We start from the raw sequence: 18,025 nt of genomic DNA, 5'->3' as shown, positions 1-18,025 counted from the left end.
TCAGTGGTCTTAATTTGTCTTTTCTGAACAGCCTGACCATTTTAAGGTCATCCCCCCAGCCACTGGCACATCCTCTGGGTCTGAAAAATCTTTATTTATATCAGCATTTGGGGATGCCCCAAGTCTCCAGCAGCTTCAAGGTCTTCAGATTCCTCTGACCTGCTCAACTGCCCTTTAAGGCCATGCAGGCAGAGAATTCCTCCTACCCTCCTGAGGGGTCCATTTCCCAAACTTTGCCTACCTCTGGGATCCCTGTGGAAGGGATTGCTTGCCTATTGCACCTTTCTTTGCCAGGTAAGCCTTGTGAACAATGAGCACAAAATCAGAGGAAAAGTATGAAAATTGGTTCTTACCTGCTAATTTTCGTTCCTGTAATACCACAGATCAGTCCAGAAAAGTGGGTTGGGTACCCTACCAGCAGATGGAGTCAGAGAGCAAAACTTTGGGCACTGCTATATATACACAAGAGTGCCACCTGCAGTCCCTCAGTATTGGCCTGTACCCAAGCTCACACTAGAAACGAATGGGCAAAGGGGGTTGAAACCCAACCAAACTCATAACCAATTTACCCCCAAAAATCAATAAATCGTAAACACCCTGCATGAAACTGCTCCTTCAAATGTGTCTGCAATAAGGAGCTCATGAACAAATAGGAAACAACTTAGCAACGGTAGTCTTTTGGATTCTGAAGTAAGGAGTGGGCCTCTGGACTGATCTGTGGTATTACAGGAATGAAAATTAGCAGGTAAGAACCAATTTTCATTTCCTGAACATACCCAGATCAATCCTGAAAAGTGGGATGTACCCAAGCCAACCTACACTGGGTGGGAACCCGAAAGGCCTGCGCGCAGAACACACTCAGAGGATGAATGCTCAGAAGCATTAACATCCAACTGATAATGCTTAGTGAAAGTGTGAAGAGAAGACCACACTGCCACTCTACAAATCTCCTGGGGCAACAGCAACTGACATTCAGCCCAGGAAGTAGACTGGGCCCTGGTGGAATGAGCACGCAGTCCAACCGGCACCAGACGCCCTCGGGCTATATAGGACAAACAGATAGCTTCTTTAATCCAGCGGGAAATGGTAGCTTTCGATGCCTTGTCCCCTCTCTTCGGTCCGCCAAACAGAATGAAGAGATGATCTGAACGGCGGAAGTCATTGGTAACCTCCAGATAGTGTAATAAAATGCTCCGAACATCCAAGAAATGAAGATCCCTCTCAGTAGCAGAATCCAGGAACCACTGTGGGAACCCAGGAAGTTCCACTGTCTGATTAACATGGAAGGAGGAGACCACCTTGGGGGACGAAGGATAGCACCGTACGTAACTATACCCTATCATCATAAATCCGCAGAAATGGATCGCGTCATGATAATGCTTGCAATTCCAAAATTTGTCGCGCCGAACAAATGGCCACCAAGAAAACAGTCTTCAAAATCAGATCAATAGAAGCTCGACGGAGAGGTTAAAAGGGTGCTCCACAGCACACGAAGCACCAAATTCAAATTCCAATCCGGACATACCGGGCGCACTGGAGGACGCAAATGCTTGACCCCTTTGAGGAACAGAGCAATATCCGGGTGAACCGCCAGAGAAGAGCCCTGAAACTTGCCCCTCAGGGCCCCCAAGGCCGTCACCTGGACCCGGAGGGAATTGAAGGTCAACCCCTTAGCTAGCCTCTGCTGCAAGAAGTCCAACACCACGGGAACACCTACGGTCAATGGATCGTAGGAGCGCTGGAGACACCAAGTCTCGAAAAGCTTCCAAACCCTAACGTACGCCATGGAAGCAGATGGACGCCGCGCTTGAAGCAACGTGGAGATGACTTGTTCTGAATCTCTCTTCAAACGTAAACGTCTCCTCTGAAAAGCCAAGCCACAAGAGAGAAGCGACCCTCCCGATCCGAAAATACGGGTGCTTGTCGCAGCAGCCGCGGAATGTGGGCGAGGCGCAGGAGTCCCTCCAGAGCCATGCAAACCAGATCCACGAACCACGGGCAACACGGCCACTCCGGAGCCACTAGCACTACCCTGCTGGGATGGAGCTCTATTCGACGGAGGAGGCGACCGATGAGGGGCCAGGGAGCGAAGGCGTACAGAAGAATTCCTGTGGGCCATGGGCACACCAGCACGTTAAGACCGACCGATCCCTGCTCCCGGTGCCGGCTAAAGAAGTGCTCGGTCTTTGCAGAGGCCCGAGTCGCCAAGAGATCCAACTGTGGCACGCCCCACCTGGTGCAAATGAGGTTCCAGGCTTCCGCCGACAACTCCTACTCCCCGGGGTCGAGTTGCTGCCTGCTGAGAAAGTCCGCTTAAATATTCTCCACTCTGGTGACATGTGAAGCGGCAATCCCTTGGAGATGACGCACCACCCAGGCGAACAAGAGGCGAGCCTCAAGTGCCACTGCATGATTTCTTGTTCCCCCTTGACGGTTGATGTAAGCCGCCGTCGTCGCATTGTCGGAGAACACCCGCACCATCCTGTGTTCGATCAAGGGTAGGAATGCCTGAAGGGCCAGATGAACTGCCCTCATCTCGAGCCGATTGATGGACCAGGACCCTTCCGCTGGTGACCAAAGCCCCTGTGCAGCTTTGCCTGCACAGATTGCTCCCCAACCGGAGAGACTGGCGTCAGTGGAAACTACTACCCCCACTCTGGAGGGTCCAGATCCACTCCCCGACCCAAGTTGTCGAGACAGCCACCATGAAAGACTGACTCTGGAAGCAGCGGTATGGGCAAGTGGAACTGCTCCGACACTGACTCCACCGTGACAACAGTGCTCGCTGCAATGGTCGTAAGTGAGCAAATGCCCACAGGACCAAATCCAAGATGAAGGCCATCGATCCCAAGACTTGCAAATGATGCCATACTGTGAGGTCCTCCCTCTGAAAGAAGTTGCGGATCTGGTCCCGTAACTTTGTCACTCTGTCCACTGCCAGGAACACCTTGCCCTGAAAGGTGTCGAACAGCACTCCCAAATAGATAAGGCGTTGGGTAGGCTCCAAGCGACTCTTCTGCACATTTATTATCCAGCCGAGCGATTGTAACGTGAGCCGCACCCTGTAGACCGACCTCTCGCAGTCTTCACAAGATTTCACCCTGATAAACCAGTCGTCCAGGTACGGGTGGACTAAAATGCCCTCTCGACAGAGGAAAGCAGCCACCACTACCATGACCTTGGTAAATGTACAAGGCGCTGTAGCGAGTCCGAAGGGAAGCGCTCGAAACTGAAAATGTTGACCCAACACTTTGAAGTGCAGGTAGCGCTGATGGTTCCACAGGATCGGAATGTGAAGGTATGCTTCCGTGAAGTCCAAGGACGCTAGGAACTCCCCTTTCCGAACCGCCGCCATAGCCGTCTGCAGGGTTTCCATTCGAAACCAAGGGACCAGGAGACTCCGATTCACCTTCTGAAGATAGAGGTTGGGACGAAAGGAGCCCTCTTTCTTGGGTACCACGAAGTAAACAGAGTACCTACCCCGGCCCTGCTCGGACTCCGGAACTGGGACAATGGCTTGCAGCTCGAGGAGGCGCTGTAAAGTGTCGTGAACTGCTTCACGCTTGCAGCGGGAGGACACGTGAGATTCTACGAAGGCTTCTAGAACTGGATGGGAGAACGCCAAGGCTTAGCCATCTCTGATCACTTCCAAGACCCAGCGATCCATGGTGATCCTTTCCCATTCCATGTAAAAGTTGGATAATCTGCCTCCGACAGCTTCAACGACGGAATGGGTGCTCGTGGCTTCATTGGGAGGGTTTGCCTTCCCCCAGCCCCGAGACTTCCTGTGTCCCGCCTGGGGCGATTACGCCCACGAAAGGACTGCTGGCGTCCCGGGTCTGTTTAGATCCAGAAGAGGAAGAAAAAGAGGTGTATCTGCCAGATCAAAAATGGCACGTATCCCGATAACGGGGTCGCGGAGGAAACACCTTCCTGGAGGCTCGCCTATCCTCCGGCAGGCGATTGCCCTTGGATTCCCCAAGTAGCTTAACCAATTAATCAAGTTCCTCTCCGAATAGGAGCTTGCCCTTAAAGGGGAGGTTACACTGGCGGGATTTTCAGGACAAATCTGCCGCCCAGTTCCGCAACCAAAGGAGTCTATGCGCTGACACTACGGACACCATGCTATGCGCCGAAGTGCGCACCAGATCATAGAGAGCGTCTGCCACCTATGTAATGCCCGCCTCCAAGCGAGCGGTTTGCAACGGACCACCCCCTGGGGTTCCCGAGCCGGGCACTACCTCCTGCCCCCAGCAAAGGCAAGCCCTTTGCATAAGCCGCTCTGAGGCCCACAGCGGCTACCTCAAACACCCGCTTCAACTGGATTTTCAGTTTGCAGTCCTGCCTGTCTTCTTTGTAACTGCTGAAACAGCCGCATCCACCTTTGGAATCTTGAGGAGGTCCAACACATCTGACAGGGGATAAAGCTTGGCCATAGCTCTGCCAACTTTGAGCCCCGCATCCGGAGCATCCCACTTGCACACCCCTGCTGCAGGAGGCGGCCCCCGACTCCTTACCTCGCAGGAAAACGATGCCAAGCCAGGCAGGGTTTTTTTTTGTTTTTTTTAAATTATGAAACTTTCCTTTTTTTTTTTGCTTGACAAGCTTGGAGTCGAGGGAGCAGCTTCAGAGGTGTGTAGCCAGGAGCCCCTGGCCTCCAACCATCGAACTGGAGCGGGTGAGACCCAAGTCAGGGGTGTCCAACCCCCCGGACACCCGGCTTCCAATGAGGGATGGCCCACGAAGGTGCCTAACACCTCAGGAAGCAGCCGAAGGAAAATAAAAAAGAAACTCCTATCTCCCTAAACTAACTGAAAAAACTAAGACTGCCGGAGTGCATAACTACCAACTGCTGGAGTCAGAGAAATACTGAGGGACTGCAGGTGGCACTCTTGTGCCCAAAGTTTTGCTCTCTGACTCCATCTGCTGGTGGACTGATAGGAAAATTAGTATCCTTACCTGATAATTTTCGTTCCTGTAGTACCACGGATCAGTCCAGAGTCCTGGGTTTGGCCCCCCCTCTAGCAGATGGAGACAGAAGTTTAACAACAAACTCCGCCTTAACTGGGCTCGTGCCACCTAAGGTCTGGCAGTATTACTAAATGTCAAAGCAGAATGGATCATCAAAAACCCAAGACTATACAGAAATCGAACCACCGGAAAAATTGGCTCATGGAACCCCCAGATGGGATCAGCACCCATGGGCTGCAGAATAATGCAATCGGTCTGCAAAAAACAGACAGGAATACAACAGCGAGGACTCTCCACACTGATAAGACCCTAAAGAGGGCGGGACTCTGGACTGATCCATGGTACTACAGGAACGAAAATTATCAGGTAAGAATACTAATTTTCCTTTCCCTGTACGTATCCAGATCAGTCCAGACTCCTGGGATGTACCAGAGCTTCATGTACTTGGGATGGGATCCGGAGAGGCCCGCACGCAGTACCCCTGCTCCGAATGTCCCCTTCCCCGACACCTGAATATCCAAACGGTAATGTCTAGCAAAAGTGTGAAGAGACTTCCACGTAGCCGCCCGACAAATTTCCTCGGGCGACACCTGATGACTTTCTGCCCAAGAGGCAGCCTGAGATCGAGTAGAGTGAGCCCGGAGCCCCACCGGCAAAGGTCGCCCACTTAACAAGTATGCAGAGTTTATGGCCTCCTTCAACCAGCGAGCGATCGTGGTCTTCGAAGCCATATTACCTCGACGAGGTCCATTCCAGAGTACGAAAAGATGATCGGACACCCGAAACTCATTAGTAAGTTCCAGATAACGCAGCAAAGTCCGAACATCCAAGGTCCTTAAATCCTTATAACTGGGCTCTGACCGGTTCAAGAAGGCTGGTAGTTCCACCAACTGATTCAAGTGGAAAGAAGATACCACCTTGGGTAGAAAAGATGGCACCGCACGTAAAGAAACGCCCGAATCAGAAATTCGCAAAAAGGGTTCCCTACACGACAACACTTGGAGCTCTGAAATTCGACGAGCTGAGGCAATCGCCACTAGGAATACTACCTTCAAGGTGAGATCTTTCAAGGTTATCCTACGCAAAGGTTCGAAAGATGCCGCCCCCAAGTCAAGCACCAAATTCAAATTCCAAGACGGACAAGGTTCCCGAATAGGAGGCTTCAAATGCTTCACTCCACGTAAAAATCGAGAAACATCCGGGTGTGATGCTAGGCTTAGACCATGTATGTTACCACACAAGGAACCGATCGCGGCCACTTGCACTCGTAAAGAACTCCAGGACAAGCCCTTTGATAAACCATCCTGGAGAAAACCCAAGACAGAGACTTCCGCTCAGGTAGACAACACCTCTGGCAAGACACCAAGTATCAAACACCTTCCAGACCCTGACATAAGACAAGGAAGTGGAAACCTTACGGGATTGTAACATCGTGGAAACCACCGCATCTGAATACCCCTGGGTCTTCAGACGTTGCCTCTCAAAAGCCATGCCACTAGACAAAAGCATTCAACCTGATTGAAATAAACCGGACCCTGAAGGAGCAAATCGGGTAGATCCAGAAACCTCAAGGGGCCGTCGATGGCCAGATTGATGAGATCCGCGAACCATGGACGTCTCAGCCACTCGGGAGCGACGAGAATGACCTCCGACGGATGCACTTCTATTCTGCGAAGAGTGCGGCCGATGAGTGACCAAGGAGGGAATACATACACAGAAGGATGCCCACCGGCCACAGAAGAACCAGCACGTCCACGCCTTCCGCATACTGTTCCCTGCAGCGGGCAAAGAAGCGGGGCGTCTTGGTGTTCTTGAACGTCGCCATTAGATCTACACAGGGTGGCCCCCTCCGAGCGCAAATGCGAAGAAAGGCTTTGTCCATGAGCTCCCATTCCCCTGGATCTATGCAATGTCGACTGAGAAAATCCGCTCTAACATTGTCGACCCCGGCGATGTGGGAAGCGGCTATACTGAACAAGTTCCGCTCCACCCAAGAGATCATCAACCGAGCTTCCAACGCAACTGGATGACTCCTCATTCCTCCCTGTCAGTTGATATAAGCCACTGTGGTCGCACTGTCGGAGAGGATGCACACAGACTTGCCTCGAATCATTGGAAGAAAAGCCTGAAGAGCTAACTGCACCGCTCGAGTCTCTAGACGGTTGATTGACCAACGTGCCTCCTGCAGTGGACCACCTGCCCTGCACCGAGGTCCTCTGATGACTAACTATGCTAGGCCCTAACTCAGACTGTAAGTTTGGCCCGTCTTCCACCTGCTGGAGACAGAAGAATACTGCCAGACTGTAGGTGGCACCAGCCCAGTTAAGGCGGAGTTTGTTGTTAAACTTCTGTCTCCATCTGCTAGAGGGGGGGCCAAACCCAGGAGTCTGGACTGATCCGGGTACGTACAGGGAACTGGGTATGTTCAGGAACCTCAGAATCCTCTAATCTGTCATCCAAGGACTCCTCCACTGCTTCTGTGTTGCCCCTAGTGCCCGTGTTGCAATTCACTGGGGATAAGGGAGGTGGGGAACCTCTACCCTCTCCCGCCAATCTTTCCTGCACCTGCAGGAAAAATGGCTGCCATTCCCATATCTGAGAGGCCCAGTCTGCCTGCTACTGACAACTGAGTCGCTTTCCTACTGTTTGTCAGGCACTGGCTGCTGCTGCAGAACTGCCACACAGCCCCAACATACTCCCTGCAGCACTTCCTGCGGTCTGTCGACGTAACTATCTTGGATCGCATCCTCCCCAGGTTACTACTGCACATGCTGCCACACCTCGACTCTGGAGTTGCCGTGCCAGTCCCATGTCGACCCTCCCGGTCGAAGCAGCAGTCACACATCCCTTCCTCCTCTTGGCGGCTTCCCCAAGCCACACAGGTCTGATTCAAATTTTATCTTTTTTTTTTTTAAACTTTGCTTAAAGCAAATGACTTGCCATAAAACAGCCAGCAAATCCCCAAATAAAAGCATACTTTCCTGCTTGCTGGCCAGACTGAATCCAACAGAGGAAGGTCCACAGGGAAGCAGAGGCAGCCAGACCACTGGCTTTCAATCCCCACAACCAACTAACTCCAGGATTATCAACCCTCTGTTTGCCCTACACTACCAGGGATAAGGTTCTATCAGGCCTTAACACCTTGGGAGCAATTTGGATCAAAAAAAATTTTTTTTTTAATTCTCCAGACTGCAAGTTTTACACCTCTACATCTGCTGGAGACAGAAATACTGAGGGGCTACACATAGCACACTGTTATGCAGCAGTGCTGGTGAAACATTTTGTTCTCTGTCTACGTTTGCTGATAGGGATGAAAAACCCATGCATCTGAACTGATCTTGGCTAACCAGCCAGCGGAAACAAGATGGTCTAAATGACCCCACTGATGTGGCCTCCCCTGAACCTGCTGTGCTCAGCCTCTGTTCTCTCTCCTTCTCACTGGTTTGGTAAGGTTTCCCCCCTGCCAGCAAGGGCCAAATACAGCACATAAAGGAAAATTAGTTGTTACCTGTTAATTTTCGTTCCTGTAGTACCACGGATCAGTCCAGACTGTGGGTTGAGCCTCCTTTCCAGCAGGTGGAGACAGACAAACTGAAAGGATATCCTATAACCCTTCAGTATAACCATTGTCAAAGCAGAAAACAACAAAACCAGAATAGGATCAAGCAAGTAACCAGAAAGCTCAATGGAGCAGATGTAGAACAATGTAATAGATATGGTATGACTAACCGCTCTTGCATATACTTGGTGCTTGAGCAACCAAGGCTTCCGGTGTATTTGCTCAGTATTCATGCACAAAAAAAGGTGTGTGGAAATCTAGGAATCTGCAAGAGAAACAAGCTTTGAGAGGACAGAAAAACAGGGAAGGGCATCTGGACTGATCCATGGTACTACAGGAACGAAAATTAACAGGTAACAACTAATTTTCCTTTCCGACTCTGAAACAGTCTGATCAACTTGAAAGTCCGCGCGTGAGACAAGAAGACCTTGCCCACCCGGGAGGGTCGAAGTGGGCTCCCAGGAACCCTAACTCCTGGGAGGGCTGAAGGTAGCTCTTGGAGAAATTCAGTATGCACACCTGTTTCTGTGCAGCGTAAATTTAAGACCCTTTGGCAGCCAGGGGGGAGGGGGGGGGGGAAGACGAGAACTGGACTACCAGATTCTGTCCCCACACCTGGAAGCGGTAACTGACACAGGTTATGCACTGCACAAGGGGCAAAGCCCCCCTGAGTCCGGCAAGAGCCAGGAGACTGAGCAGTCTCCTGAAGAAAAATTCAACTTCCTGACTAACCTTTTAATTTTATTTTAACAGGAAGAAAAACCCATAAAATCCCTAAGGAATAAGCTTGATCCCAGAAGGAAGGAAGAAAAAGGCTGACTAGCCTAGATCAGGAGACCAAAGGGAGATGTGCTGCACCTGCTGGAGACAGACAAATACTGAAGGGTTACAGGATAGGCTCTGTCCTCATATAGGATATTCTTTCAGTTTTAGTCTGTCTCCACCTGCTGGAAAGGAGGCTCAACCCACAGTCTGGACTGATCCAGGTACGTACAGGGAATGGGAGCTTCTTCCCGTGCTCCTGCAATACCAACATAAAAGTATTTGCCACCCAGCCCTGGAGAAAAAACCTCCCAGATAATTGGGTTTCCTGCCACAGGAAAGCAGCCTCCACAGCAGTATGCCTTAGATTCCTGTACTCTCACTTACTCCCTCCCCACCATCTCTCAAATTTTACCCAAAACAAAAAACAGCAAAGGAAGAGGGGGGAAAAACAGTCAAATTACAAAAAATCCCAAGGAAAGGCTGCAGAATAGAAAGCTGCATTTGAGGAGGAAAGACTGGGTATAGCCCAGACAAATATCCAGATTCCCAAAAAAGGCCCCCAATGGGTGAGGGAGTCGCAAGACTAATCACCTGGGGAGCAAGCCCAATTCAGAAAATTTTCACTTCACCTGGTCTAAAACTAGGAAGGTCACAGCACAGGAGACTCGTCTACCACCTGCTGGAGATGCAGGCTAAGTGCAGAATGGAACCCTATAAGGAGTGATGTCAGCAAGCCTCTCTAAATCTGTTGGCTAGGGAGTATAACCAATGCATCTGGACTGGTCTAGTTGGATGAGGAAGAACTGATTTTTATATTTGGAAAATTTTGTATTTGTATATAGTTTAAATATTAAATTTTTTTCAATAAAAATATTTTGTGTGTAGTCAAATGTAACTGTTAAATTACTTAAATGCCATAACTGGCACAGAATCTGCCAGAGAATCTTGAAAAATCTTCTGCAGAAATCTAAGACTGAATGCACTCAACTCTCAAATGCATGGGGAGAAAGCAGCAATAGATGCAGTACTTCATAAAATTGTCACTGGGGCACCATTCTCTCAGGCTTACCTCGCAAACTTGCAGTCTGATGCAATGTGTCCAGCTCCTCCACACTTGGAACACAGCGTATTGTTTGTGATACTGCGCGTCTCTGTGTTTTGCCAGGGTCTTAAAATCCTGCCAGAAGAGCAATGATATGGATTAGTATCCATTAACTGGGAGAGAACCAGATGACACTCACCGCCCTTTTGATACCAGCATTACCTACCTGTTGTCATCTTCACGCAGTGTCCCATTCAGACGTGCCAGTTCCCGCAGCTGCATCTTCCTCAGGTCATTCTGGTCTTCTGGGGTCTCAATACCTTGTTTCAGGATATTCCGGATCTGCAAGAATCAATCTCATACATGTCAGCAGAACAGACCTCCTCATACTCTCTCTGTGGCATATTTTAATTAGTCTCAACTCTGTAATGGCCATAGAAAAGATTTGTACCTGTTCCACAGCTTTCTTTACATTTTCCATAGTGTTGGCGGTGACCAAAGCATGTAGAGGTTCATCCTCTCCAGGTAGCATCTGACCATCCTTTCGTCCCACCTTCCCTTCCTTTACAGACCCTTTCCCACGGATCATAATCTTGGCATTGCATTCCTTCTCAATATTTTTTAATGTGTTCCCCCTGAAGGAAAAAAAAAAAAAGGCTTCCTGTAAATATATGCCACTTTTCAGCACATTCAATAGCAGGATGCACCTGTTCTGTTCAAACGCCTAAGATTTTTTAAATATATATCTTTAGAACCCTAAATTACAAAGTTATCCTCATTCCTAAATTGCTAAAACTCTAATCTATAGCTAGTTATTAGCTACAGTCTTTAGATGAAAATACAAAATTTACAAGGAACCGATATTTAACACTACATGACCTAGTTGACATTGTCCATAAAAACAAAAACAAAACTACTCTAAAGTTAAGGATAAGAAACCACAGTGAAGTTTTTTGTTTTAATATTTAGACTTTAGTGTTGGCAGATATAAGTATGTTAGTCCTGGGGGAATTCTGCACTACTGCAGAGCACAGAATTTGCGCAGAATTGCCAAATTCTGCACAGAAAATGGAAGAGGAGACCCCGGCATACCACGAACAGCGTGCACAAAGATGAAGACCCTGGCGCGCCGTTCGCGGCAAACATGAAGGCCCGTGTGCTGCAGAGTATGCTCCGCTGACTGTGAAGACGAAGACCTGGTGAAAGTGAATGTGTGTGAGACGATAAAGAGAGGGGTGAGAAAGGGGAGGGTGAGAGCAGGGGAAGGGGTGGGAAAGAAGAGTGAGAAAGCAAGGGGGGGATGCTTGAGTGTGGGTGCCAGAGAGAGGGAGTCTATATGAGGAGATTGTGAAGGAGTGTGTATGTGAGAGATTGGGAGCTGGGGTGTATGAAAAAGGGATCGTGAGTAAGTGAGGGTGCTAGCCTGCGTGAAGGGATGTTTCCTGAACGTACCCAGATCAGTCCAGACCACTGGGTTGTGCATTCCTACCAGCAGATGGAGTTGGGCACTGCTACATAACCAGTGCCACCTGCAGTTCCTCAGTATTTCTCTGACTCCAGCAGATGGTAGAGATGCAAACCTGCAGTCTGTCAGTTAAAAAAACAAAGTTATTAGGGAAAAGTTTTTTTTCCTAGGATAGGCTAGTTTGTAGTTAGTGTGGCTTCCTGAGGTGTTAGGCACCTTCGTGGGCCATCTCTCAGTTGAATCCGGGCGTTTGATACCCCTGCCTGTGTCTCGCCCGCATCGGTGCCAGTGTCTCGATAGCCAGGGGCTCCTAGTTTCCTTGAGCACTGAGGCTCCTCTCATTCCTTCCCTCAGACACCAACTCTGTCAGAATAAAGTTTCTTAAAAAAAAAAAAAAAATTCTGAAAGCAAGCAAGGAAGAAGCCTTTCAAGGTAGGAGGAGCTCATTTGGGGAACAGGCCGTGCCCTTGGCAGGCCAGCTGGACTGGTGAGCTTAACCCCGCAGGTCCTCATGACAGCCTGGGGCTCTGGATAGGTCGGCGGGGGTAGGCCTTCGCGTGCATGTGAGGCCTCTATTTTCGCACCGGCAACTCTCCTCACAGCAATTTTGCGCCTGCAGGAAGATTTTCTATTTTTAGCTCCTGCAGTCGTATGAAGATTTTCTGAGTGGAATTTTTTTTCTTTTTTTTAGCCGACCGCGTTTCTGCTCATTTTTCTCAATGGCACCCCATCCTAAGTTGGGAACCTGCCACGCAAGTGGGGCGTCAGGGCAAGCTATAAATGCTAGTTCCTTGTGTTCTGCCTGTTCTTCAGGGCAGGAGGGAACTTCTTCAGGGGAGCAGTAAGCAGGCAAGGGCTCCGGTCCTCCGGGCCGCAGTCCTCCTAGGCGGGGGATGGTAGCTCGCGGTAGCTGCCAAGGGAGGCGGACCCTCCCATTCTCTCCCCGGTGGACCAAATTCCCGCGTTTGGGGATGACCCTGGGCCACCGGACCCTCCTGCGTGGGGGGGGGGGGGGGGGGGTTTGATTCAGGGGAGTTTTGCCCCGAGTTTGTACTCCTGCTGCATCAGGTGTTCCTGGCTAGGAAACAGGAGATCCTGAAGAGAGCAGCACAGCTGGACCCTTTGGCGGAACCTCCAAAGTGGATACCCATGGGGTCCCTGGACCGCCATCACCCTGCAGGGGCTCACCAAGGGGCTCAAGGTGTGGATAGGTTGCCAGCCCCACTCGGGGAACCCTCAGACCCTGGGGCGGATCAGGATCCGGGACTCACCCAGGATATGGGTGATGTGATACAGGACGACCCGGACCAAGATGACCTCCCACCCTTGGAAGGCGATGATCCCAGTGTAGTGAGCTTGTTCAAGCGAGAGGAGCTTCGACCTCTCATTCCCCAGATTTAGGAGGTCCTGGGGATCAAAGTTTCACAGGAGGAATCAGACAGTGAAGGTGTCAACCCGGTCCTGGATGGGATTCGGGGTCCGACGACTTCCTTCCCATTAGCTAAGGTGGTCTGCAAGCTAGTGACACAGGCATGGGACTCGCCGGATGCAGGTTTGAAAGTGGGAAGAGCCATGGCGAAACTTTACCTGCTATTGCAGGATGTTTTGGATCTTCTAAAGATACCGAAGGTGGACGAGACTGGGTCTGCCATGACTAAGACCACCATTCCTGTGGCCGGGGCCGCTGCGCAGAAGGACATTCAGGACCGCAAACTGGAGATTCATCTGAAGTGAGTCTTCGAGCTCTCAGCGCTGAGTCTCAGGGCAGTGATTTGCACCAGCATCATGCAGAGAACCTGCTTTGCTGGGTTCAGGAGGCGGCCGGAACTGCCAGACCAGACGGCAGGGGGCCCTTTCAAGCCACGCGTTTGGAGGCAGGAGTTGCCTATGTCGCGGACACGTTGTATGACTTGATTATGACCTCAGCGCGTACTATGGTGTCTGCGGTTACGGCTCATAGACTGCTCTAGTTGAGTAATTGGTCAGCAGACTTATCTTCCCAAGTCTCAACTTTGTAACCTCCCCTTTAAGGGCAAGCTTCTCTTTGGGGAGGATCTCGACCAGTTGGTGAAATTGCTGGGGGAGTCCAAGGGCAACAGATTGCCAGAGGATAGAAAACCTTCGAGGAAGGTTTTTCCCTCACGGGTTCGTTTTCGGGATTCTCGCAGATTTCGCCCTGGTAGGTCTTCAGCTCCTTCGGGGTCCAGGCCGAGCTTGAGACGTCAGCAGTCCTTTTGTGGAGGACTGTGCCCAAGAAGAGAGTCCACGAGCCAGGGTGCTGGTCGTGGAAAACCTACCCAATGAAGCCAGGGGCACCCATTCTGTCGTAGAAGCTGTCTGAGGCAGATTGTCGAGCTTCTAGGCGGAGTGGGAAAAGATTACCTCGGACTGATGGGTCTTGGAAGTGGTCCAGGATAGTTAACGCTCTCGAGTGTTCGCGCCCGGTGCGGTAGGCTTTTGTGGAGTCTCTTGTTGCTTCACGGGTCAAATGTGAAGCAGTATAGGGGACTCAACAACTGCTCGATCTCCAAGCCATTGTTCCAGTTCCTCTGGTGGAACAGGGCAAGGGATGGTATTCGGTCTACTTTGTGGTTCCCAAGAAAGAGGGCACCTTTCGTCCTATTCTGGATCTGCAGAAGGTGAACAGGTGTTTGCATGTTCCCCGTTTTCGCATGGAGACGTTGAGAACTGTAGTGGCCGCGGTACGCAGAGGAGAGTTTCTCACGTCGTTAGACCTCACCGAGGCGTATCTCCACATCCCGATGCGCCGGGCTCACCAACGGTTCCGCCGCTTCAAGGTGATGGGCCAACATTTCAGGTTTCAAGCTCTTCCTTTTGGCCTGGCGACAGCTCCACGTACTTTCACCAAAGTCATAGCGGTCGTGGTGGCATTCTTGCGCAAGGAAGGAGTCCTTGTTCACCCATATCTCGACTAGCTAATCCCAGCAAAGTCTCAGGAAGACTGCGTAATATCAGTTCAGAGGGTGATGCTCACCTTGCAGTCGCTCGGCTGGGTCATAAATGTCCAGAAAAGTCATTTGTAGCCCACGCAGTCGTTTGTCTACTTGGGAGCGTTCGACACTTTCCGAGGCAAGGTTTCTCTGGCAGCGGACTGTGTAACAAAGTTGCAGGATCAGGTCCAAGCCCTGCTTCAGAGGAAGAATCCGACAGTTTGGCATCACTTACAGGTTCTGGGATCCATGGCCTCCACCTTGGATTTGGTCCCGTGGGCGTTCGCTCATTTGCGTCCGTTGCAGCGTGCGCAGTTATCGCGGTGGAGTCCTGTGTCAGAAAAGTTCCATATACAGTTACCTCTCCTTCCAGAATCAGTCTATCATGGTGGCTTTCATGCAGCAACCTGAAACAGGGAGCGGACTTAGACCCTCCGAATTGGATGGTTATCTCCACGGATGCCAGTCTATCTGGATGGGGTGCAGTTTGCCTTACCAAATCTGCCCAAGGGCTTTGGTCTCAATCGGAGAAATCCTGGTCCATCAACTGCCTCGAGACTAGGGCTGTCCGACTGGCCCTCCGAGCATTTCTTCCTCTGGTCAAGGACACAATGGTTCGAGTGTTAGACAAAGCGACGACAGTAGTTTACATCAACCGGCAAGGCGGGACATGGAGTCTTGCAGTGGCACTGGAGGCAAGGCTATTGTTTGCTTGGGCAGAGCACCATCTCAAAGGAATCACTGCATCTCATGTTGTGGGCGTGGAAAATGTACAGGCGGACTTCCTCAGCAGGAAACAGCTCGATCCGGGAGAGTGGGAGTTAGCTCCCGAAGCATGGAACCTCATTTGCGCCAGGTGGGCGTGCCTCAGTTGGATCTGATAGCAACTTGAGCCAATGCGAAGACGGAGTGCTTCTTCAACTGTCGTCGAAAAATAGGCTCGGTAGGACTGGAGACACTGGTATGTCCGTGGCCCAAGGCATTCTTCTCTATGCTTTTCCTCCCTGGCCTCTCATCGGTCTGCTTCTACGACGCATAGAGCAGCATCTAGGCAATGTAGTGTTGGTGGCTCCGGAGTGGCTGCGTCGCCCGTGGTTCGCAGACATGGTGCAATTAGCCTTGTAAGGTCCTCTACAGCTGGCGCATCTTCCGCATCTACTCCGCCAGGGGCCAATATTTTCAGATTGGGAGGATCACTTCTCTCTCGCGGCCTGGCTTTTGAGAGGCAGCGATTGCGATTGAGGGGATATTCCGAGCAGGTCATTTCCACTCTTCTTAAAGCGCATCGGCCTTCTACTTCTATGGCCTATGTAAGGGTCTGGAAGTTATTTGAGGCATGGTGCTGCCAGCGCTCCTTGGATCCTTTGTCAACGTAGATTCCCCAGGTGTTGGACTTCCTGCAAACAGGGATTGGCCAAAGGTTTAGCTTTCAACTCTTAAGGTTCAGGTGGCTGCCTCAGGTGCCTTAAGGGGCAGAGTTCACGGTCGGTCACTGGCAGTGCATCCAGACATTTCACATTTTCTCAAAGGAGTAAAGCATTTACGTCCTCCCGTACGCCCATTATGTCCGGACTGGAGTTTGAACCTGGTGCTTCGGGTGTTTTGCGGAGCCCCCTTTGAACCTTTACAGAGGGCTCCCATTAAGGATTTGACCTTGAAGACAGTTTTCCTCGTAGCCATTTGTTCTGCTCGACGCATTTCAGAGTTACAGGCTTTGTTGTGTCGAGATCCTTTTCTTAGGATTTGATGATACTGATAGAGTTTTGCTGCGCACGGTTCCTTCTTTCATGCCCAAGGTGGTCTCTCCTTTTCATGTCAATCAGGCGGTGGATCTGCCAGGATTTCCGAACTGGTCCAGGGATTCTCCTCAGGAGAGGGAACTTCATCTTTTAGATGTGCGTCGCGTAATTTTGCGCTATTTGGAGGTTACTAATGACTTCTGGCGTTCGGACCATCTGTCTTGTTTGGGGGTCCTAAGAAGGGTGACAAGGCTTTGAAGGCTACGATTTCGCGCTGGATTAAAGGAGGCTATCGCTGCGGCTTAGGTTGCCTGTGGGTGTCAGGTGCCCATGGGTCTGAGAGCTCATTCCACTAGAACCCAGGCTACCTCCTGGGCAGAGTGTGAGCTTCTGATGCCTCAGGAGATCTGCAGAGCGGCGGTTTGGTCCTCCCTGCACACTTTCACCAAGCATTATTGTTTGGATGTGAGGGCGCAAGATTAATCGTCCTTTGGGGAGGGTGTACTGCGAGCGGGTCTTTCGGGTTCCCACTCAGTGTAGAGTAGCTTGGATACATCCCACTGGTCTGGACTGATCTGGGTATGTTCAGGAAAGGAAAATTGGTTCTTACACCTGCTAATTTTTGTTCCTGTAATACCACAGATCAGTCCAGAGACCCGTCCCCCTTTTCAGATTCCGAAAGACTACCTTGAGAGGTGCTATTTCCTGAACAAACAATTTGGTCTTTTTGCAAATGCTCCGGAAGGGGCACGTTCAGATGTGGTCTACTGGTTTTTTTTTTGTTTTATCTGTTCCGGGCAAGAGGTTGGCGGGTTAAGTTTTGGGTTCCAACCACCTTCGCCTTTTAAATACAGTTTGGTTGTTTAGGCTTGGGATACAGGTCAATACTGAGGGATTGCAGGTGGCACTGGTCACTGCTACATAACGAGAAAGTTCTAATTGTTCTCTGACTTCATCTGCTGGTAGCAATGCACAATCCACTGGTCTGGACTGACCTGTGGTATTACAGGAACGAAAATTAGCAGGTAAGAACCCATTTTTCCTATGTGTGAGACAGAGCCTGTGCAAAGGGGTGCATATGAGAGATATAGGTAGCCTGTATGAGGATGTATGTGTGAGAGAGAAAGATTGTGTGGGTGTGTATGCAAGAAGAGAGAGACCCTGTATGAGGAGATGTGTGTGCGCGTGAGAGTGAGGGAGCCTGTATGAGGGTGTGTGTATGTGTACTATTTATTTATTTGAAATTTTTTTTTTTATATACTGGTATTAGTTAGGACATCACACCGGTTTACATTAAACAAATTAAGCTTGGAAATTACATAACAGGGAAAAATAAACTGGGAGGGGGTAACAAAGAGCAGTTATGAAGAAAAGATTATTAAAACTGGGGCCTCAATATGAGGAATGCATAAAACACCATGTGATGCTGCAAAGAGTGGTGGATTTGTGGGATAGCCTATTCTGGATAGGCTTGTTTGAATAGGAAAATTAGGTTCTTACCTTTGCTAATTTTCGTTCCTGTAGTACCATGGA

General features: G+C 50.3%; 1 protein-coding gene across 1 annotated transcript in view; it reads right to left on the bottom strand.

Moving 5' to 3' along the window:
• SF1 (splicing factor 1) overlaps positions 1-18,025 on the bottom strand; it is a 218,213-nt gene that overhangs the window by 161,830 nt on the left and 38,358 nt on the right. Inside the window, exons 6-8 of the mRNA XM_029611672.1 lie at positions 10,789-10,972; positions 10,564-10,679; positions 10,365-10,472 (exon numbers count right to left, since the gene is read on the bottom strand). Coding sequence (XP_029467532.1) covers positions 10,365-10,472; positions 10,564-10,679; positions 10,789-10,972 — 408 coding nt within the window. The remainder of the gene's footprint in view (positions 1-10,364; positions 10,473-10,563; positions 10,680-10,788; positions 10,973-18,025) is intronic.

Source organism: Rhinatrema bivittatum, chromosome 8 (genome assembly GCF_901001135.1).
Source record: "Rhinatrema bivittatum chromosome 8, aRhiBiv1.1, whole genome shotgun sequence".
NCBI lineage: Eukaryota > Metazoa > Chordata > Amphibia > Gymnophiona > Rhinatrematidae > Rhinatrema > Rhinatrema bivittatum.
Note: the sequence above shows the minus strand (reverse complement) of the source record. Positions and strands in the feature narration are given on the sequence as shown.